At 41.1% G+C, this 22,751-nt stretch overlaps 1 protein-coding gene across 1 annotated transcript; it reads left to right on the top strand.

Annotated features, from left to right (window-relative positions):
* The first annotated feature begins 11,782 nt into the window (after positions 1-11,782).
* Positions 11,783-16,012, top strand: Neurod1 (neuronal differentiation 1). The gene is made up of 3 exons (XM_036185882.1): positions 11,783-11,840; positions 12,026-12,129; positions 13,619-16,012. Exons 1-3 carry the CDS (start codon positions 11,812-11,814, stop codon positions 14,698-14,700), a joined length of 1,215 nt encoding a protein of 404 aa, XP_036041775.1. The 5' UTR covers positions 11,783-11,811; the 3' UTR covers positions 14,701-16,012.
* The last annotated feature ends 6,739 nt before the right edge of the window (positions 16,013-22,751 follow it).

Genomic DNA, 22,751 nt, shown 5'->3' with positions numbered 1-22,751 from the left:
CAATAATCTTACCTTTCATTCTATCATATTTATTCCATACTCCTCTTTTTGTTTTTAGGAAAAAATTGACTATGACCAAAAACAATTTGTAACCAACCCCCTAAACAAAGACAAACATACGTAATCAATTTTGAGGGGAATGTGGGTGTAGTTTCTCTTAGTACTTCCTGTTGGATGGGGGCACTGGCAATCGTATGGGGATCCTGAGAAAATTAAGAATTATGGTCAAGTCTTGACTGGAGTAGTCTGTGAGGCTGCATTGTCTGAGCCAGTTACCTTGAAGCTGTTCTGTATGTTGGATCATCTGGGCCATGATGTCATCAGAGACCTTTCTGGGGGTCTTGGCTGATCAAACCATATTAGCCTGGAAGCAATCCACATGTTCTCATCTTCTGTGGAAACAAAAGCAGAACCTCTTTTCCAAAGCAACATGTCCTTAGACATAAATTTTGAAGTTAAGATGCCTTTAAAAAAACATATATATATTTAACCTATCAACCTTTACAATCAAATGTCTTTCTGCGGTTAAAAATCCCAAAGACAATGCAATCCAGATTCTCTGTATAATATTCATATTTACGTGGGTTATTTATATATGTGTATATATATATATATATATATATATATATATATATATATATATAATTTTTAAAGACTTTTATTTTTATGACAATATCTGTTTTCTTCTCTTTCTCAAGCCTATGCACTTTTTGCACACACTGTAAATCATTTAGAGGTTTATTCCATCTGAAGCTGTCTTTTATGTGTTTATAATCCTTTTCTGATCATTGCTTTAAGTGGCAACCCTGGTTGCTGACTCCAACCACTTCAGCTTCCCAATATGGCAGAGGTAATTCACTGCCAGCTCTGGGAGCCATTCACTCTGCTGACTCTGAGATCTGTGCTGCCATCAGGTAGCATGCAGCTGGCCCATAAACACTTTTTTGTCAGTATGAGTAAAGCTAAATCCACCATGCAATGTGCTGCATGGCTTGGAGATGCCTCTGTATACTTCAATGGTAATCTGCCATGATGCTTAGCTCATGGTGGCTGGCAGCCAGGACCATCTCCCAGGCAGCTGTTGGGAGATGAATCTATGCATACACTGCTGCTTGCATGAGACTATAAGACTAGGAAGCCCAGTGTGGCTCCATTTCTGTGTGTTTAGAGTCTTTAAGTTTTCTTAGGTCTGTGTTGATCAATGCCCAACCTTGAGTGCCAAATGTAGCCAAAAGTGTTCCTGTGTCCTGCCTGGTCGCAGCTGCTCCAATCCAATGAAACACACAAAGGCTGATATTATTTAAAAACTGTACAGTCTATGGCAGGCCTCTTGTTGGCTAGTTCTTATATCTTAAATTAACCCATTTCTATGTTTTGCCACGTGTTCTGTGGCTTTACCAGTCTCTTGGCATGTTGCTTCTCCTTTGGTGCTGTCTGGTGGCTCTCTCCCCTCTCTTCTTCCTGTCTCTCTCTCTTAAATTCCCTGCCTAGCTATAACCTTACTTGCCATAGGCCAAATAACTTTATTTATCAACCAGTCAGAGCAACACATATTCACAGCATACAGCAAGACATCCCACAGCACTCTGCTCTTGGGCTGAGGCAATGGCTCATTGGGTATAGGAATTTCCACACAAGCATAAAGACCTGAGTTTGGATCCCCAAAACATAGATGCAGCCAGATGTGAAAGCATGTGACCTGTAATTCCATCACTCCAATAGTGACAGAGACAGGACATGAGGTTAACCAGAAGCTCACAGATTGGCTAGCCTGGCATAAACAGATGAACAACAGATGAATTTCTGCCTGAGATAAGAAGGAAGGTGAAGTCCAATACTTGTGGTTGTCCTTTGACCTTCCCATGACTGTATTATACACATATGCCCATATGCACACACCATATCACAAGTTTTTGTGAGGATTCTTTTTTTAGTATTTATTTATTATATACACAGTGTTCTGCCTGCATGCCAGAAGAGGACACCAGATCCCATTATAGATGGTTGTGAACCACCTAGTGGTTGCTGGGAATTGAACTTAAGACCCCTGGAAGAGCACCCAGTGCTCCTAACCTCTGAGCCATCTCTCCAGTCCCCACATCACAAGTTCTTAAAAATCTCTACACCTCCTTTCTTTAGACAGGTTATTTCCTCATCTAAATCATGACAATAACAACTATACAATATATAATAATATATAACATATAGTAAATCTAATATATAGACTGTGATAATGTGTGCACTAAGTTAAGTATAAGTAATACTGACAACATTCTGATTGGCAGGTCACAATCAGAATTTCTGAGTTAGAAAACTTTATTGTGTGTGTGCAAGTGTGCTAGTATGTATGATTGTAAGTGGAAGCCAGAGGACAACTTTATCTGCTGATCTCAAATAAGGTCTACATTGTGCTTTGGTGGTGGTGATTGTAGTGGGTTTTTTATTTGAATCTGGGTCTCTCATTGACTTGGGACTCACTGAATTGGATAAGCTAGGCTTACCAGTGAGTTCCAGGGGTTTGCAAGTATCCACTTCTCCAGCATTGGGTTACAAGTGCATTTTATTACATATGACTTTTTTAAAATATGGATTTTGTGGATCTAAGCTATTACTGTCATCATACCAATGAGGAAAGAACTTGTCCAATGCTACATACATGGAAAAGGGTAGAACTCAGATCCTCATGCTTAGATGATGGGCACTTTACCTAACCAGACTGATAGACAACTTTCACAAGATGATTTCCATAAAACCAAAAGTGATTATCTCCAGAGAAGGAAACATGAGTTTTCTTTTTCTGCGTTAAGTACCTATATTGAAATACATGTCTCCTTGACAACTGGAAACTTTGCATTTTAGAATCTAAGATCAGCAGTAAATACTGATACTGATAAAGAGGTGCCAAACACACTATTTCCTCTATCATTTCCCTATTTCAGTTGAAAACACCTTCCTTTGTTAGTCTTTAGGCAATGAAAATGCCTAGGACAAAGTGCTGGGTTATAATTAAGCAAGTTGTATTTTTTTCGAAGAAGAAGAAGAAGAAGAAGAAGAAGAAGAAGAAGAAGAAGAAGAAGAAGAAGAAGAAGAAAAAGAAAAAGAAGAAAGTAAGAAAAAACCCAAAATAAAATAATCTTTAATTTTTAACTTTTTCCTTTTTCTATTGAAAAAGAAAAACATTGTATGTTTTTTATACACTGTATTCTGATCACAATTTCCCTTGTCTCTTTCCAGATCCTCTACCAACTCTCTCTCTCTCTCTCTCTCTCTCTCTCTCTCTCTCTCTCTGGAAAACAAACAGGTCAATAAAAAGAGAGAACAGAATAAAACAAAGCAAACAGAGATAGACAGAAAGGAAATCATGAGAAACACATACACATGTAGACACTCACACATGCACACACACAAAACCCATAAAAACATAAACTCAGAAAACACAACAATATACAAACAAAAGACAATCGAGGTTAAAAAAAAAAAAAGGTCCAAACAAAGCATCATGAGACAAAACATTTCCAAAAAGACAATTGAGCTAGTTTTGTGCTGGCCATCTATGCTACTTAAAAAATGTTCTAAGCCAGATACAATTGAAGCCAAAACAATTTGAATTTATATAGGAGAACAAACTTTAGTAAAGTCTTAGACAGTGAGATTTTTATGAGGAAAGTTAGTGCAAGGATATAGAATGATTCATCTGCATTGTATTTTCAAACTGATTAATCAACTAAATTAATTGACAATAAAACCTGGGAAGACACAACTTCCCAATTGTTATAACTTCCTCAGATCTATCTACAGAAAGACAGCAACTGATATCACAGCTCTTTGCTATTTTCAGACTGATCAAAACCATCAAGCTTAAACTTAGCTCCTAGAAACAAACCTGAAGACTGTTTTTACAAAACATAATTTGTAAGTAGATCTTGTTTAGATTCTGTCCCGTTAGCTAAAGAACACCTGCTTTGGGTTCTAGCTGACCTGGGCTTGAGTTTCTACACTAAGTATTTAGGAGGCACAGAACATGTTACTGAACTGGCCTAATCTGGGTTTTCTTCAAGTTTCAAGGAAGAATCAGCAGAGCTGTCACCTTTTAAAGGGCTGGATCGATGTGGGTGGTGGTTGTTAGGATCTTTGCAAAGTGGTTACCTCATTACTGAGTTATTGATTCAGTATATAATTCCTGAGGAGACAAATAACATTCATTCAAGATTAAAACAATCACATTATTCTACATCCATTTGGATACTTTGTATAAAACCAGCTGCTGTTTTAGGGTAATCTTCCTGAATGTTCTGAGCTATGTGCTCTGCTTTGTTGACCTCTATATCAGCCTGGGTCGAAAAACCACAATTTATTGCTAGGAAAACCGCACTAGCTAATCAACCAACGCTATAATCAGTACACTACACTGGCTAGAACAATCTTTCTGAACACATGAATTGTGCCCAAGTGTCCATTACACCCTATTCACCAATCAAAACTCTTCTCTGGGAAACAGGCTCTGGGCTTTGTCTCCTCCCTGACTGACTCACTTTTCCCCATCGTTCTTCTATTTCCTCTTGCTACTTGGGAGGATTTTCTTGCTAATATATTAAGTTAGGACCCTTAAATATTTTCTTTTGACTAACTGGAAGACCTTCCCCCAGGACAGTCCCAGTCACATCCTTCCTCCTTTCATCTAGCTCCTCTTCCTAGATGACCTTCCTGCACTAATCTAGGCCAGGTGTTTTAATCCTCTGCTCTTATTTCCTGGTGTAGTTTGTTTTTCTTTCCTGTATTTGCTTCCGATTGGTAGGTAAAGAACTCTGTCAAATATTGTATAGAAAGTTCAAAAAACATCAAGTCTGTTGCCTGACTCTATAGTGCCCCCTCTCCTCCCTCTATACATATGCCTCTCAATACAGTGTCTGGCATATGGTGGCACTCATAAAAGTGTCTGTTACTTAGTGTGGTAGTTTGAATGAGAATGACCCCCATGGATTTGTATATTTGAATGTTCGATCCTGAGTTGGTTGAATTGGTGAACTATTTAGGAAGGATTAGGAGATGTGGCCTTGATGGAGGGAGCACGAGAGTAGGCTTCCAGGTCTCTAGAGCGCACGCCAAGCCCAGTCTTTCTCCCTTTCTTTCTTGATCCGCCACCACCCCTGCCTCATATCTCAGACTAGGATGTGAGCTCTTAACTATTGCTATAGCAACATGCCTGCCTGTTGCCATGCTCCCCACCATGATGGTCATGAACTCACCCTCCAGGATTGTGAGCAAGACTCTAATTAAACACTTTCCAAATTGTCTTGATCATGGTGTCTCCCCTCATAACAGAACAGTGACTACAACACCTAGAGGAGAAGCAGCTTCTGAAAAGCAATGGAGAAAACACAAAACAAAATGAAAATTGAAACCAAGTGTTCTAACCCAAGCCACACCAGCTCTGGCTCTTTATGTAGTTATTATACTACAACATTAAGAGAACATGAAAAGCTAGGATAATTTTTTCCACCAGAAGTCATCACTTTTGTTTATGGAAAGCCCTAAGAATTAAGAGTCTCTAACTCTAAGGTAAATAAAAAAAAAAAAAAAAAAAACCAAAAAACACAAAAGCATGAATTTCCTCTTTTATCCCCACAGCATCTGAAAGGATCAGGAAAGATGGCTAAGAGAGAATCTGCTCAGAGGTTGATCATTTTCTCACCAGCCCTGTGGCAACAGCACAAACAAGTCTTGAAAGTAGGCAGTAGCTGCACAGTGCTACGAGAATGCAGAATGGGTCCCGGCCCCCATGCAGAGAGTAGCTCCTTAATGTTGTTATTAATGTCTGAAGGTCAGTCTTAAATATTTATTACTTTTTTATACTCCGTGACTCCAGATAGGGGCACCAGACTAAACATCACTCCTCCTCTCCCTCTCTCAACCATTTAAGATGCATGGATTTGTCAAAGTAGGTTTAGATAGTTAGGGAGCAGAAAGCACGGGGAGGTGATGAGAGACCCTGAAAGGTCTTGAGGACAGTGCTGCCAGTGGCAAGAAAACAAGGGCATGTGAGGGGTGAGCAGCACAGGAGACATCTGGGTCTCATGCACAGTCTTGGCAACATTGTTTTGAGCTGCCTTGTCAAATTAAACAGCTTTCAAGGGGAAGGAAAGGAAGTGTGTAGAAGCCCAGAGCTACCAACTCAGAGAGGGTAATCTGCCTCACAAGAGGCAACTGTAGGTGCCTGCCTTCACAGATCCTAGTGCTAGGATGGTAATGGAGGCCAATTCCCTCTGGGATGCATTTTGGCATTTATATCCTTCCCAGTGCTATTATAGTCTAATTTTTTCAGAACTTGCCCGCCTATTTGAGGAGAAGATAAGCCAAGGGCTGTGGGTTGTGTCATGAGAGAAGCCTAGAATGTCAGACGATCTCACAAAGGACCAGTATGCTCACAGGACCAAAACAGAGGTATTTATCAATAACTTGGGAAGTTATTTTTAAAAGCAAGTCCTAATACAATTAGTTTCTATGTTATGATATTGTTGTCTGCCAAATGACTAAAGTGAAGTCACATTTGTGTTATATCTTCCTGCCTTTAACTATTTGTTTATTATTAGAGCTTAACCTTGTAATCAGATTGTTCTGTTGGGGCCCCGTAGCGGCTTGTCACTAGGTAAAAATAACTTCCCATGGCAGGTGCTCCCAGCAGGTGGCCGCTCATGGTACCTGCATCAGAAAGGTAGATTCAGTCAGAGATTTAATTTTAATATGAAATCTGCATTACAGCCAGAGCCACCATTGGGTGATGTGCCAAAATTCATGTCTGCAGCATGATTTATTATGTGAAAATACCACAGAACTAATCAGTGGAGTTACTAATTAATACAAATCTGCATTTTTGCATAAGCAATTAGTGCAAGGAGAGAGCAGTGAAAGAGGAAGTTGGACTCTTTAATCTCAGTGTCTATTCAAGTGGAAAGACCCACCAGGGCCAAACTCCAAGATCTACATTTGGAATTTTCCCACTTTGATGAGTTAAAGACACAAAAGGTCAAATTATCAATATTTAATTCAAGTGGAAATACATCTTTTGAGAGAAGAAAGAAAACATTTTATTTAAAGATGGTGAAACTCTAGGGGTGAATTCTCGAACCTAAAATAATTATGCCTTTAAATGACAACGATGTCTTAACAGCCAATGGGGATTTTGTTTATCACATTTGGAAATAACATCAATAAATATATGTTCTGATTAGAATGCAATCTGCTACCAAAGAGGTCAGGCTTCTCTTTTATTTCCACATTGCCTTGATCTGTCCCAATCTAAAGGGGAGTATGATGCATATTTTCTGTTGAAGGTGCTTGCTCTTCCCAGAATTGCAGCACTAGGCTGTGTTTTCCAGCATATTCTAGAGGAGCCATTTGTACCAATGCAGTATTTAAATCTTTGTGATTTATCAAATCTGAGAAAATAATAGAATTTCCCCCAGGAATAGAAGTCATTTATGGTATAAAATAACCAGAGAGTTGATTTGATAATTGTGATAAATAAGTATTTACATCCTCAGTAAAATAGAATCAAAACCATTTTAGAGGCGTTTTATTATCTCCACAGAAGCCCCATGGCAATTAGGTGCAAATGTTAGAATACTGGCTTTTTTGGGAAATCATTCAATTTCTGTCTTTGTTTCAGACACATTGGCTGGGATTGGTTTAATCTCTCCCTGCTCCGCATCAGGATATCTAGGTTTCCAGGAAACTTACTCTGTTAAGGTCGTTAACTAGATTCAGCCGTGCGAGGCTCTCAGACTAAAGGTGACCAGTAATTTGGCAAAAGAAAGCCATTAGTAAAAAAGCGAAGGACATCAGGGGAGTTCTCACTGAATCTTACAGCCAGTTTCAGGAGCCACAAGGTAGGAGTTGTCCACGGTGCTGATCCTCTCAGGAAACCCTTTCCCTACCAGTTGTTTGGGCTCTAAGCCTGTCTGGTCAGTTTCTTCTATTTTGCCTTTAGACCCTTGCTCTGCTCTTTCCTCAGCCTAAGGTGTCAGCAATTAAGGGTATATGATGTGCATTGCCAGCTCTTGACTCCTGAAGCTACACCCATCTACAAGGGATTTTTGTTACTTTTTTTTTTCTTTTTTCTTTTCTTTTTTTTCTGTTATGGCAAAGGCTGGCAAATACAGGGTGCTTGAGGATCCCTTTGAACCACAAGCTGTTCTTCACTTCGTGAGAAATGAAACCCTGAGCACATAGCCACCCACTCACAACATACACAGCACTGATACATACATCTATGCCCTCAAATGTTCGAATACACGTTGACAACCACGCACATAATAATTTTTCCACGATTATACAATCCCACACATGCTCATACGTTCGCACTCAGATTCACACGCTTGAACACTCAACCACAATCGCACATTAACACATTTGCACACGCAGGCTTTCTGACAACAAACGTGCCTGAGAGCGGCGTCTGCCAAGGTGCTCTGTCGGCGTTTATTTTTATGTTGTTGATTCCGGGTGTTGAATGGATTTAAAGGAAGCCCCTTAATTCTGACAGGGAGGCAGAGATGTATTCTCTTGAGGTCTGCCGGCGCCAGGAGGGGACCACTAAGGTCCCAGCGGGATCTAGAGAACGTAAATAATAAATAAAAGGGCCCAGGCAGGCCGAGCTGGGGAAGCCCTGCACTAAATCACTCTCCAAATCACAGCTTCATCCTCCTCCATCCAATAGCTCTAAGCAATTTGTGGAGTTGGGGGTTGGAATCAATTTTTTTCCGTTCTCGCAGGTGCAATATGAATCAATTATCTTAATTAAGATTATGCCGCAAGCCCTGGAGATTTGGGGAGAACGGGTTTTGCGCTCCAGGCGATAGCGAGGCATTTTAATAGCGTCTCTCCTGCTCCTGGCTCTCTCCTGTCGTCTGCCTGTCGAGTCCGGGCAACTCCAGCTTCTAGCCAGGACCTTGGAGTCCAACCCCCTCCCGAGAGCCTGAGCAGCAAAGTCTGAGTCACTCCAGTGTTCTGATCCGAACTAGCATCCTCTGGCCTTCTAAGGGCCTTGCAGCTACTGGACCTAAGAGAGGGCTTTAGTTCTCAGCTGCTGACCCTAGTGACCCCCTGTGCCCCAAGGTCTTCAAGTACTCGCTGTACTGGGTACCAATGGCCTCCTGTGGATAGAAGGTGCCCAGGCCAGGCCTCCTGACTCCAGGGCGGTAGGGGAGAGGCTCAGGAGACTCTGAGTCGGTGGGGCAGCCATAGGCACACTGGGTCCTTTCATGGAACGCAAGCATCTGTTTCTGAGGAAAAAAAAAACAGGTCACCACCCGGGACGCTGCCAGCCGCGACCGAGCTCTTTATCTTAGCTCTGTGAATGTGCTCCCGCCCCATGGCCAGGCCACCCTCCTCTGTCCCCTCTTTACCCCATCCCTCCCCAGGCTTCTGCTTCCCCGCGGGCGCCCAGGCCTGCGGCTGTAACGGCCTGGACGCGGGTCCAGTGCCGCGTTGGGGACTAGGACCCGGTGGGGTGGCAGATTTAGGGCATTGCTCAAGGGCATTGAGTCATGAAAAGCGGCTTTTGTTGCCTGCGCGTGCAGCTCGCGTGCCGCCCGCCCCGGCTGCCTAGGGCGCCCGGTGGGGCCTGAGCTTGGGGAGTGCGGCTACACGCCTCGCCACCATGCCTGCAGATTCAGCAGCGCACAGGGGCACTCTGGCCAGGGACATGGGCCCCAGCGGTGGACTCCACCGCGCCTCCAGCTGGGTACAGTTCAGATGGCCCTAAGGTCTTGTCCCCTGCACCAAATACATACACAAAAACCAAAAACTTAACTGCCAACCTTATTAGGCAGCTGTTGCCTCCAGAGAGTTCAGGGGGCACTTGCCGGGTGCCTTGGTGTTTGTGACTCTGACTTGGCTTCAGGTCCATGTCACAGTGCAGCAAACTGGGAAGCTCAATTAAAGACCTTACTTCAGGTCCCAAGGATATCCAGATGTAGCTTTTCCTTTCAGAAATCCCTGAGCCATCTCGCCCATCCTGCCCAACAACTCTTCTGTAGCTTCCTCCAAAATGTAGAGGAGAGAGCCAGGATCCTTGTTAGGTATCAATGAACCAAGATATTCCAGCTCTTCCGAAAAGGGCAGCAGCAATTAGATCTTCACGGAGCTTAGACCTCCAGGTTTAGGCCGGGACCTAGCATTCTGAGGTCTCTGTGATTTAAACTCAGCACCCAGAGTAAGAACAAGGATGGTGCTTCTTGCTGGCTCTGCTCTTTGCTGGTTGGCAGAACAAAGAAAAAGCAAAGCTCCAGGCAGTTCTTCTCTGGAACCCCAGAACGATTGGTGCCATGTTTTGGACCGCCAAGGAACTTCCCACAATGCTTTTCTTTTCTTTTCTTTTTAGATTCATTCTGGGTCTGCAAGGCTACATCCAATACTTTCCAAGTGCTCCGGATCTCCTTAGGACCCTTTCTCCCTCCTCCTTCCCAGATGTACCCCACTCCAGCCTCTCAATCCTGACACTGTTTGCAAACTCTAGGGCAATTGCCTTTGCATAAGCAATTCAAGTAGGATGCATTCATTGCAAAGGGATTGGCGGAGAGTAAGAACTTAATGAAGAATTAGAAGAGGAACTACAAGAGAAAGTAGCCAAACATTCCTCCTCCTTCTCCTCTCCTTGCATTCTTTCTTGCACAGGAGATGTGGAGGGGCATCCTTCTGGAGCATGACTTTGTTCAGACGGAGAAAATAAGAATGGTTACTTAAGAATAGATGAGGCTCTTTCTTCCAGAACAGGCTTTGCTTGACTCAAAAGATAGAGAGGCCGGGTCAAATCAAAGTCTTGGAGATTCCTCCAAAGGTGTGCTAATAGTTGCTAGAGGAAAACCATGCCTTGAATAAAGTCCCTTCCCAGCCTCTCTTTGAGAGTTTTCTGACCCAGGATTCCAAGGCCTGAGATTTAGCGCTATGGGCTAGAGGAAGACAGTGTTTGAGATTATGTCTGTGTCAGAAATGAAATACCAAGCTGGGGCCACACGGGTGTTGAATCTCAGCATTCCTTAGACAGACGAAGTGAGGTCATGTTTTTCTACAAAGGCTTCTGAAGGCCAATGGAGCCAAGGCCTGCTGGCATAACTAGCTTTAGGCACAAAATTCTAGTGGTCAGATTTGAAGACTGTCTTGGCGATGAAGTCTCCAGGGACAAGAGCAGCTGAAAACTACAAGGATACAAAGGATCACATTTTGGAAGCCCAGTGGCAGGTAAAAAATTTCTGTCTTGTAGAGGTTGGGAGAGGGTGATCTAGTCAGAAAGGTTGAGAACTAGTCAAAGATGCGTTTCCAGATGAGGTCATTTTTATATGAAATATACAACTGCCTTGAGGGGTGATGAAGATTAGAAGCCAGCCACCCCTTGGTGCCAATGAGCAAAGAAAGCGTCTGCCAAGGGATAGAAGCCAAGAGATGGGCCTCTTTGAGAGGACAGAGAGTCAAGCTGCACCGGAGACCATTGTCAAGGGGAGATTCTTCAGCGCACCTCAGTCTCCTGGATTGTGACTGGTTCACCCTTCCCGCGCTAAGGCAGGCTTCAGGCTAGGATCTTAACCTTTCCCGCTCGCCTCCAGCAAACCCCTCCCCTACGTCCTTTGCCTTCTGCCGCCACAAAGGGTTAATCTCTCCTGCGGGTAAAAACAGGTCCGCGGAGTCTCTAACTGGCGACAGATGGGCCACTTTCTTCTGGCCACAAAGGGGCCGGAATGGAGCGCTCCACGGCATACAAATAGGCAGGTCACGTGGTTCCCGGCTCTTGGCTGGACCGGGAAGACCATATGGCGCATGCCGGGGAGGAAGGAGCAGGGGCGGAGGTACTGTGGGGGTGAGGGGAGTGGTGGTGGAAGGGGGCGGGAGGGAAGTTCTGGGGAGGGGTGAGTGGGGGCGGGAAGTGCTCAGCCTGGACGCGTGCGCGATTGCGGGGCGCAGGGACCTGCTCGTTGCTCAGCTCGCGGCCCCGCCCGCGCTCAGCATCAGCAACACGGCTATATAACCCTAGCGCCCGCGCCGCCGGGACACGAGGAACTCGCCCACGCAGAAGGCACGGTGTCCCGAAGCTCCAGGGTTATGAGATCGTCACTGCTCAGGACCTTCTAACAACAGGTAATTACGATTCCTATTTTTTCCTCTCTCGAGAATAAAAGCATTAATTGAAGAACTGTACCTTGGTACTTTGCATGAGCACATTCGTGGAGCCGGCTATCTGTGTGTTGAGACCAGTGTCCCTCCCCGTAATTGCCCACAAGTACTTGCACATAATGAGTCCCAGCACTCAAGTACCCCCTGCAGGCTTTCTAATTAAATTTAATTTTTAATAGTATAGGAGCTTTTAGGATGTTTATGGTGTGGGGGGGAGTAACTGTAATTATTTGTAAGCGGTTATTTGAAAGTCCCCAAAGCAAACAACCACTTCAAGTTCTCACTTATTCTGGTGAGGAAAAGAGAGAAAAATGCCTGCTGCCCAGAGTTTTATTTTGTGTACAGATATTTAGGCGCACTGTGAATATGAAACTGTCTATGTCAGGGGGATGGAGTACGCACACCCTGGACAACTAATCGGACTCTGAGATAGTTTAGCTCAAACGTGAAAGGAGAAAGAGAGAGGAAAGGGGACCTGTGCTACCTGTTACTGCCCCAGAGGCGGCCAAGTCCCCAGCAGCCTTTGCTGGGGCCAGACATTCAGTTGTTTTACTAAAGGCTTTTTACAGTCCTTGTTAGAAGCGGTACCTTCACCATTGCCAATCGCTGACCATTGTAATTACTCAATCTTTTAAAGGGAGGTTTGAGGCGAACTTTGAAAAGCCCCAATAAAGAGCAGGCGGCCCTTTCAATGGGCTGTTTATTAGAGAGGAGCCTTCGGCACCTGATCCCCGGCGCGTGGGAGAGCCTCGCCTGGGAGCCAGAGCTTTTGTACAAGGTGGGAATTTAGCAGGGGGTGTGAGGAGAGGAAAGAAAGGCCAGAGACGGATGGAGGACTTGTGCCCACTTCTGTGGCCAAATGTGCCGTTGATAGGAAAATGATTTGGTAGAAACTACTTTTCCTCCTGCACTGGCTCTCCAATCTCCCTCCTGTATAATCTTCTTAAAAATCGGGGTCAGTGTTAGTAAATTACGTAATGGCTCTTCTATTTATTTAAACCTCTAAGTACCGAGTATCCAGAACAGAGATGGGTTCAGAATGTTCCATTTCCAAACGAATGGTTTTTGTGAGTTGGGAGTGACTTGGGACACATGCAGAAAAACATGTACACTGAACTTGTTTCCACACACGGCAGGTATCAGGCCAGACAGTCAATCGCCTTGCACACAGTTAAGTTGATCACTAGGAAACGTACCAACAGTCATTCCTGATAGCCCCAGCACTATCTACTACGCAGCAGCGAGGCATAAACATGCCAGCATGAAGCTTTGCGTTTAACTTTTCCTAGAGGCATCCATTTTGCAATGGAATCCTGTGTATTTCTATTCATGTGCATTTCTGCAGGATTAGGGAGAGGGAGCTGACGCTTATCTAGCTTTTAAATGTAGTGGGGTTTTGTTTTTTTGTTTTTCCTTTCTTCTTTCTGCTTGCCTCTTTCCCTGTTGAATACAGGAAGTCAAAACATGACCAAATCATACAGCGAGAGCGGGCTGATGGGCGAGCCTCAGCCCCAAGGTCCCCCAAGCTGGACAGACGAGTGTCTCAGTTCTCAGGACGAGGAACACGAGGCGGACAAGAAGGAGGACGAGCTCGAAGCCATGAATGCGGAGGAAGATTCTCTGAGAAACGGAGGAGAGGAGGAGGATGAAGATGAGGACCTGGAAGAGGAAGAGGAGGAGGAAGAGGAAGAGGATGATCAAAAGCCCAAGAGACGGGGCCCCAAAAAGAAAAAGATGACCAAGGCGCGCCTAGAGCGTTTTAAATTAAGGCGCATGAAGGCCAACGCCCGTGAGCGGAACCGCATGCACGGGCTGAACGCAGCACTGGACAACTTGCGCAAGGTGGTACCCTGCTACTCCAAGACCCAGAAGCTGTCCAAGATTGAGACGCTGCGCTTGGCCAAAAACTACATTTGGGCTCTGTCAGAGATCCTGCGCTCGGGCAAAAGCCCTGACCTGGTCTCCTTCGTTCAAACGCTCTGCAAAGGCTTGTCCCAGCCCACCACCAACCTGGTCGCTGGCTGCCTGCAGCTCAACCCCCGGACTTTCCTGCCCGAGCAGAACCCGGACATGCCCCCGCACCTGCCCACAGCCAGCGCTTCCTTCCCGGTACACCCTTACTCCTACCAGTCCCCGGGGCTACCGAGCCCTCCCTATGGCACCATGGACAGCTCCCATGTCTTCCACGTCAAGCCGCCGCCACACGCCTACAGCGCTGCCCTGGAGCCCTTCTTTGAAAGCCCTCTGACTGATTGCACCAGCCCTTCCTTTGACGGACCCCTCAGCCCGCCGCTCAGCATCAATGGCAATTTCTCTTTCAAACACGAACCATCCGCCGAGTTTGAAAAAAATTATGCCTTTACCATGCACTACCCTGCAGCGACCCTGGCAGGGCCCCAAAGCCACGGATCAATCTTCTCTGGTGCGGCTGCCCCTCGCTGTGAGATCCCCATAGACAATATCATGTCTTTCGATAGCCATTCGCATCATGAGCGAGTCATGAGTGCCCAGCTCAATGCTATCTTTCACGACTAGAGGCACGTCAGTTTCACCCTTCCTGGGAAACGAACCCACTGTGCATACAGTGACTGTCGTGTTTACAGAAGGCAGCCTTTTTGCTACGATTGCTGCAAAGTGCAAATAACTCGAAGCTTCAAGTGATATATGTATTTATTGTCGTTACTGCCTTTGGAAGAAACAGGGGATCAAAGTTCCTGTTCACCTTATGTATTGTTTTCTATAGCTCTTCTATTTTAAAAATAATAACAATACAGTAAAGTAAAAATGAAAATGTGTACCACGAATTTCGTGTAGCTGTATTCAGATCATATTAATTATCTGATCGGGATAAAAAAATCACAAGCAATAATTAGGATCTATGCAATTTTTAAACTAGAAATGGGCCAATTAAAATATATATATAAATATATATTTTTCAACCAGCATTTTACTACTTGTTACCTTTCCCATGCTGAATTATTTTGTTGTGATTTTGTACAGAATTTTTAATGACTTTTTATAACGTGGATTTCCTATTTTAAAACCATGCAGCTTCATCAATTTTTATACATATCAGAAAAGTAGAATTATATCTAATTTATACAAAATAATTTAACTAATTTAAACCAGCAAAAAGTGCTTAGAAAGTTATTGCGTTGCCTTAGCACTTCTTTCTTCTCTAATTGTAAAACAAAACAAAACAAAACAAATTGCACAATTTGAGCAATCCATTTCACTTTAAAGTCGTCCCTCTCCTTAAAACAGAAACCAGACCCATAACACTCAAGAGGATGAAAAGAGAGATGCATTCCCTCTCAAAACAGATCCATTCATTACTTGCACAAGCTTGTATATACATATTATAAATAGATACCAACACTCACACTCCTTTAAATCAAAAGCTGCTTGACTATCACATACAATTTGCACTCTTTCATTTTAGTCTTTTCTTTGAAATCCATAATTTTATGGAGTGTCTGAAGCTATTGATGTTTCCAGAAAATATAAATGCATGATTTTATACATAGTCAAAACAAATGGTGGTTTGTCATCTATTCATGTAATAAATCTGAGCCTAAATTTATTCAGGTTGTTAATGTTGGGATTTATACCTATGTAGTCAGTTAGTACAGTAGCTTAAATAAAATTCAAACCATTGAATTCATAATTAGAACAATAGCTATTGCATGTAAAAATGCAGTCCAGAATAAGTGCTGTCTGAGATGTGATGCTGGTACTACTGGAATTGACCTGTACTGTAATCTTGTTTGTAATCCTGTGTATTATGGTGTAATGCACAATTTAGAAAACACTCATGCAGTTGCAATAAAAATAGTATTGAAAATCAGAACGATTGTTTCATTTCTTTGAAAAGTGGTTCTTGAAGGATAAAGTTGTACTGAGGAGGAACAACTTTGGTATTTGCTGAGTTGAAAGTGTTAACCACTAGTGGGGAAGTAAAAAGTTGAGCTTGTCCTATGTTCAGTGTGTCATCTTGTTTAGGGAGTCATCACTTTTTCATAGGTAACAAACAGACCTCACCACTATTGCGTGATTTGGAATACTGGGCTGCAGAGCAAGCTGGACAAATGACTGTGCTTTTTCTTTACATTTCTTCACTTTGGGGGTAGTTTTTTTTTCTTTTTGCTTGTGTGTTTGTTACCATTTTTTTGAAATGATTGTCAGAAGTTTCTCTTATTTTTAAGATGGATTTACTTAATTATTAGCCAGAAAGACCCCAAAATACCTTAGTTTATTTTGTTTACACATTTAAGATAAACATTGCATATTTTCTTAGTGTTCTGTTACCTGTACATTTTCCTGAACTAAATAGCTTTCTTTCAAAATTGTGCTAGAATTTCAAAATTTATATATGTGATATTGCAGGGAAACTAAATAATTGAAAGATTCCCAGAAAATATGGCATTTTATACTTGTTCTGTAAGTGTCTTAGGATTACTTGAATAATTTTTTCCACAAAAGTGTTAGTGATTTTTTTAACATAAGAATATACTATTTGTATTCTATTTTAGGAAGGTATATTGCTCCCTAGTCTCCTTTGCAGCCCTAGCATTTTGAATTTTTATTTCATAAATACATACACACACACACACACACACACACACACACACACACACACACACACACATACCCCACAACTTAACTTCTGTCCATTGGTAAGTCCACTTAAAAAATGGATTGGCATTTCCCTTCCCTTGAGAAATGACTGACAGTCTGGATTCCTAGGGAACAGCAATTTTGGCAGTTGTACTCTGGCTCTACTGTGGTTCCCTGATTACTGTCATTAGTAACTCCATTGTTCCTTCTCTGATTCGGATGCCACGTTGGATGCCTACCTCCCTTCCCAACCATGTTCCTTTAATCTCCTTCTCATTGGTGATTTAAAGGTTCCAGAAAGCTGACCTCATTTAGCAAGCTGCTCCAGAAAAATGTGAGTAATCTAATGGACAGGAACAATTAGCCACAGTAATCACATTGCCAGTGGGGCCACATCAAGCTGTGATAGTAGCAGTAAGGGATATTTCAATGTTAAAAAAAATGGAGTGTAATTTAAAATACATCATTTACACATGTTTTCCATCAGCCTTCATAATACACAGAAATACATTTAAGCTGGTCCCAACTTTATCCCAAATACAGCAGTCTCTTTCCAAATGAATCCAAACAGTTCTTTTGGAATCAAGCTGTTGCTTCCCCTACCCTGAATTCTTCTCCCTTCTGACTTTGAGAGACATAATGCTGATATTTGAATACTTCCAGCCTCCCAGTACAGGACATCATGAAGTGAACATTCAGATCTGATCTGATCTATTAAGCAGCTCAATTTTACCTGTAATTAAAATTAGACATCTCCATGCAAACTAAAAACTGTTGCTATAGTGAACCGAAGACCAGAGAACAGTGGTTTAAGAATCTCAACATTTAAAACAGAAAGCAAAGAAAGCGAGACTGTGGGTTTTGTTAAACGTGGGTGGAAATGAAGGATGAAGGTCCCATTTCACTCTTTTTGTTTTTCACTTTGTGTTTATAATTTCACTCTTAAGCATAAGGATTCTTTCAGTCAGTCAGGGAGTAACTCGCATGCCACCATCTTTTATTCAAAGGCAGGCACAGATGTTCCTTCTGCAGGGGAGGTTTTAATTTATGAAAATGATATTGTTTATGCATGAATGAACTGCATGCACTCTGCATAACGCATAGCACTTCCATCTGATGGGAGAAATACCACCGAACCAGCGCCAATGTCAGAAACATATTCTACACATTTACTCACTTAAATGTTTAATGAATATTTGGAAGGCATTTTCAAACCATAAGAAATCCTTTAAATTATCTCCTTCATTTCTTTTATGAATTGTTAACCATATTTTAAAGAGACTTTTACAGTTTTTACATTTGCTTAATTCTTACGTGGAGCTAATAAGAACACAGTTTGCTAGGTGAAGACCAATCAAAAAAGAAAGAGGAAGGGAAGGAAGAGAAAATTCCGATAGCTTTGGCTGTATCCATGAAAAAAATATTTCTTATGGTATTGCTGTGTGGTGCTTTTTACAGCATTTGAGTTCTGTGTTCCTTTTGAGCAATTGCTGTTCCTACCATTGAAGATGCTTGCAACTGTTAATGTTAAAACCCCTAGAAAAGTTATTACTAGAAGAAGATGGCATTTAAATTTGGCAGATTATTTCAAAGTTGGAGATGTAGTTTGGCTAAATTGTTTAACTAGTGTATAATTTCTATTGAATAAGACTACTCCATAAAACTTAGGTTTCATTTATATCAATTTCAATTTTATATAATATGCTGTATCTATTTTTAACCATTAAAAAGATAATTACATGCAAATTTCCATGGAAGATCACATATTCAGGATAGCCTACTAATTTTTATGTTGATAATATATTACAGGAAAATAATATTGTAATAAAATTTTAAGTAGCATAATTTATTGATTAAAAAATATCAGTATGTTTTTGCCATTTGAGTGTCTATATAAATCCATACAAAAGTGATGTGTCTTCTGCAAGATGCTTAAATTTTGCAATTACTAAAATGATATATGGATCATTAGCTAACAGTTTGAATCAAGCTGTTTTAGTTCCATAATTATATGAGAAATTTAAAGTAAAAATATCTATTAAACAATTAATTAAACCAGGTTTCAAAAACAGAGTTATTTTGTCCTAATGGGAAATGGAAAAATAACAAAGCTGTTTTTGAAATTACATTAAAACTCCTTTCATTTCTTTAATGCATCCATCACCTCTTATTTCCTAAAAATCATCTCAATAAAAATTTCAATTTGAGTATCCGTGAAAAAAATAGAAGAGCCAATGTGACATCTTGTGGAACACCAGGACCGAGAACTCATGTTATCGTTGCAGAGAGGCACTCTGGAGTCAGATGAACAGTGATTTGTATGGTGGCATAACCATTGGCTCCTGGCCAGGCATTATGTTTCAGAGGACACCATTGTCAGGAACCATTCAGCTAGAAATCTGCACTGTCTGCACTCAGAAGTTGAGATCATATGCCTTCCTCTGTCAGGAAGGATTCTGTGCTGGCAATTGACTCATGCACTCTCTCAAACATCCACTAACACTTGCTTCAATGGCTCTGATGGAATTAACAGTGTAGCCAAGCTAGTGGCATTGACAAGGCCACAGTCCCTAGGGAGTTCTGAATAAATTGCTAATTTAAAAATGCCTTGAAATGAAAAATATTGTGTTAAGGGTAGACTAAACCTTCAGATACATTAAGTGTGGAATTGGCTGCCTACATACTATTGTACTATTTGACCAACTAATTTAGAGATCATTTTTTATTTTAAAAGATAGTAACAATAACCACTTCTATAGACCCACAGGTTTGAAACAATCCAAAGGGATAGATCCAATTAAAGTGACATTGAGAAGAGACAGTAAGTATACTCAGCTAGTCTATTTGAGAAATTCGTGTTAATGGTAGTAAAATTGAAAGCTAACCCTGCTGTGAACTTCCTGAAGGAAGATGGTAGCCCACACTAGCTCAGTGATCAATGCTTTTTGTCATTTGTACTTGCGATCATTAAAGCTGTCTTGTATCTTAAATTACAGATGGGAAATGGCAGGAAACTCCCATGTCTGGAATTTATTTTCAAAGCTTTCTTCTTTTAGGTTCTTATTCAAAGCTATTTCGTCAAACAAACATTTTTTGACATTCACCTAATGTAGCCAACACGTTCAACTGTATCTATAATATTCAATTATATTATGCCTGCTTTTTTTTTCTTTGCTAGAGTTTTGCTCTACTCAGTATTATTTGTTTGTTGGGGTTATTCTAAACTTTCTATCACCTTGTACAGATAGTGGGCTTTTCAAGAACAGGAACCTCGTATTTTTCCCTTGTTGTTATTATCCTGATGCTTAGAGAACTAGGGAAGCCTCAATAAATATTAATTGTCTAAGAAACCAGCCTATACATCTGATGCCAAAGACTGTTGCCTGAATCACAGTGCTGTAAATCAGTCTGTTGAGAATGGCATGTATCACAAATGAGTCTCTTCCACATTATCATTGATTCTATAAAAGAGAACAATTGCAACTAATCTCTTATACTGTGTGATACTGAATTTCCTCTCCCCACTGAGAATCAGAAATCCTGAGTTAGCAGTCTTCTTTTCTTTTCTTTCTTATTTATTTATTGATTGATTCATTTATTTTTGCATTATTTATTTTGGTTAAATATAATTGAGGACTTGGATAAAAAGATTAAAGTACTGTAGTCTGTCTCTAAACCAGGCTTTTCCTTTCACAGATTAAGAATTCTCTTGCATTCATGCTACCCATTTCTCTCCTATTTATCCCTCTTCTGGGAATTCCTATTATTCCATATTTAGGGGTGTATAAAATTATACCAAGCTATAATTTCTACTTTAAAATGATCAATTTATAAACTTAGCACATTGCTGCTGTTTCTCTGGTGTTCTCTCTCAATGATGTCAGTTAAGGTTACAGTGACGTCAATGGATGGGTTTCATAGTGCTGAAGAGAACTGTTAATTCCTTTCCACTGGTGTCCTTAACATTTGTGGGACTTGTCTGCTCATAGGAGGGAATTATAGAACTATAATGTGCCACAGGCGTGGAGTACATGACTAAGTAATGTTCACATCCAACAATAAAAAAGATAACAGGTTGAAACAGGTTGATAATAGCATGACTTGTTATCAGTAACAAGTTCATAGGTATCATGTATGACTAAATATATGACAATAAATAATATTAATACCAAATACATATAATATATAATGAATTCTTAATAGAGACATTTAAAACATTTCTTTACCAAAGCAGTTTTTTAGTAAAGTCAAGGTTGCTTCTATGCACATTTTAATACAAACATTAGAATTTTTGGTTAAAGGACACCTATTTCAATGTACTTTGATTCTAAACTATTAAACAAAGAGAGATTTACTTCATAATTGATCAATGCTATATTTTTCTTTACATTTTTATGCCTGTATGTTTGTTTACCTACATATATTAGTATCTTCCCACAGTTAATTAAGATATAAGATGAAACTTGAGATGAAGTCAGCCTGATTGGTGTGGGCCCCAGATGCAATCACTAATGTACTTGCAAAAGGACAGGATATACAAATACACAGCACACAGAAGTAACAGCAGGTGAAGATAAAGACAGAGATGAGACCAATGCATTTATGATCGAGTGGCCTGTGGGGACCTCGGACCACTGTTAACAGCTAAATTTCTACCTCTGAATTTCTAGGACGGAAATAACCCTACCAGCACCTTATTTCAGACGTTGACCATCAGAACAATGATACCCTGCAATTGCTTAAGGTCATTGATTTGTGGTACTTTGTTATAATAGCCCTATGAAGCTAGAATATACAGTAAAGTCTGCTTCAAGTTGATATTAAACATACTTAAGTATATAAAAGTTAATAATTATCTTGAAAATGTCACAGTGAACATCCAGTCACATGTGTGTCACTACTAGAATATTTTAGTTAGTACTAAGTTTTATTCTTGAACAAGATAGTAAATAGTAATTTGGTAATTGCCTGGGTTATATAAAAGTTGTAGGGAGTTTTATTTACATGAGTGAACTTGAACATATATTATTTTTTAATGGACGGTGACTTAAAAATCCTTATGTCAGATTCTATATAAAGTATCAAATATCAACTCTTATCTAATCTTCATATGAAAACTTTTATTTGTGGGACAGCATGGATTCTACTAAATAAAGCCTCTGCAGAAATGTCACATTTACATAGTTTCATAAACACTCATCTAACACACAACTTTGTAGCTTTTTTTTTTAAATGCTTGTGGTCCTAATGCATTAAATGCCATCACTTTTCAAAGTTCTGTCCCTGTTTCAGGGTTATTTGGGGTCTTTAACCAGTTATCATCTTTAAGCTTGAAATCTGAGTGCTGAGACACCAACTCAGTTATGGAGAGCTCTGCATTGGATTATGTGGCTATCCTTATTGCTCTAAACACAAGTTAGTGAGCTGCTGTTGCTATCTCTCCTGCTGCCTCTCCTCCTCCTCCTCCCCCCTCCCCCTGCCCCTCTTCTCCTCCTCCTCCTTCTCATCATCATCCTATTCTTGATATTCATTTAGAAGTTTGGTTGTTCTATACATCTGGAGTTCATGGGTTTTTTTGTTTGTTTTGTTTTGTTTTTAGAGATAAGGTCTCCCTATGTAGCCTTGGTTGGCCTAGAGTTTGCTTTCTGTAGGAGGCACAGAGGCTTTTGTACTCACAGATAATCACTAGGGGAAACAAGAATGTTAAACATGGAGGACTGTCTCTTCAGATGGAGAGATGTATAGCTTGTTTTCTGCCCAGAAGTCTAGGAATGGAGGTGGTTAATAAGCTGATGACTTTGGAGCTATCCGTATGACCAAGAGTACACCAGATCCTCCTGCAGGCCCTTACGATGTCACATGTAATCAAACGATAGAACCCATCTTTATGAAAAATATCATGTGCACTTTGCAAAGAGTTTAGATGCAGTCACACCTTGAGTTTTATTGTGCACACGTAATTTAGTTAA

The sequence above is a fragment of the Onychomys torridus genome, chromosome 4 (assembly GCF_903995425.1).
Source record: "Onychomys torridus chromosome 4, mOncTor1.1, whole genome shotgun sequence".
NCBI lineage: Eukaryota > Metazoa > Chordata > Mammalia > Rodentia > Cricetidae > Onychomys > Onychomys torridus.
This window is presented reverse-complemented; position numbering and strand designations above follow the sequence as displayed.

Coding starts and splice junctions, on each gene's coding strand:
- Neurod1 (XM_036185882.1), top strand. CDS start 11,812: ATGCCGGGGAGGAAGGAGCAGGGGCGGAG. Junction 11,841..12,025: donor AGGAAGGAGCAGGGGCGGAG/GTACTGTGGGGG, acceptor ATATAACCCTAG/CGCCCGCGCCGCCGGGACAC. Junction 12,130..13,618: donor TCAGGACCTTCTAACAACAG/GTAATTACGATT, acceptor TGTTGAATACAG/GAAGTCAAAACATGACCAAA.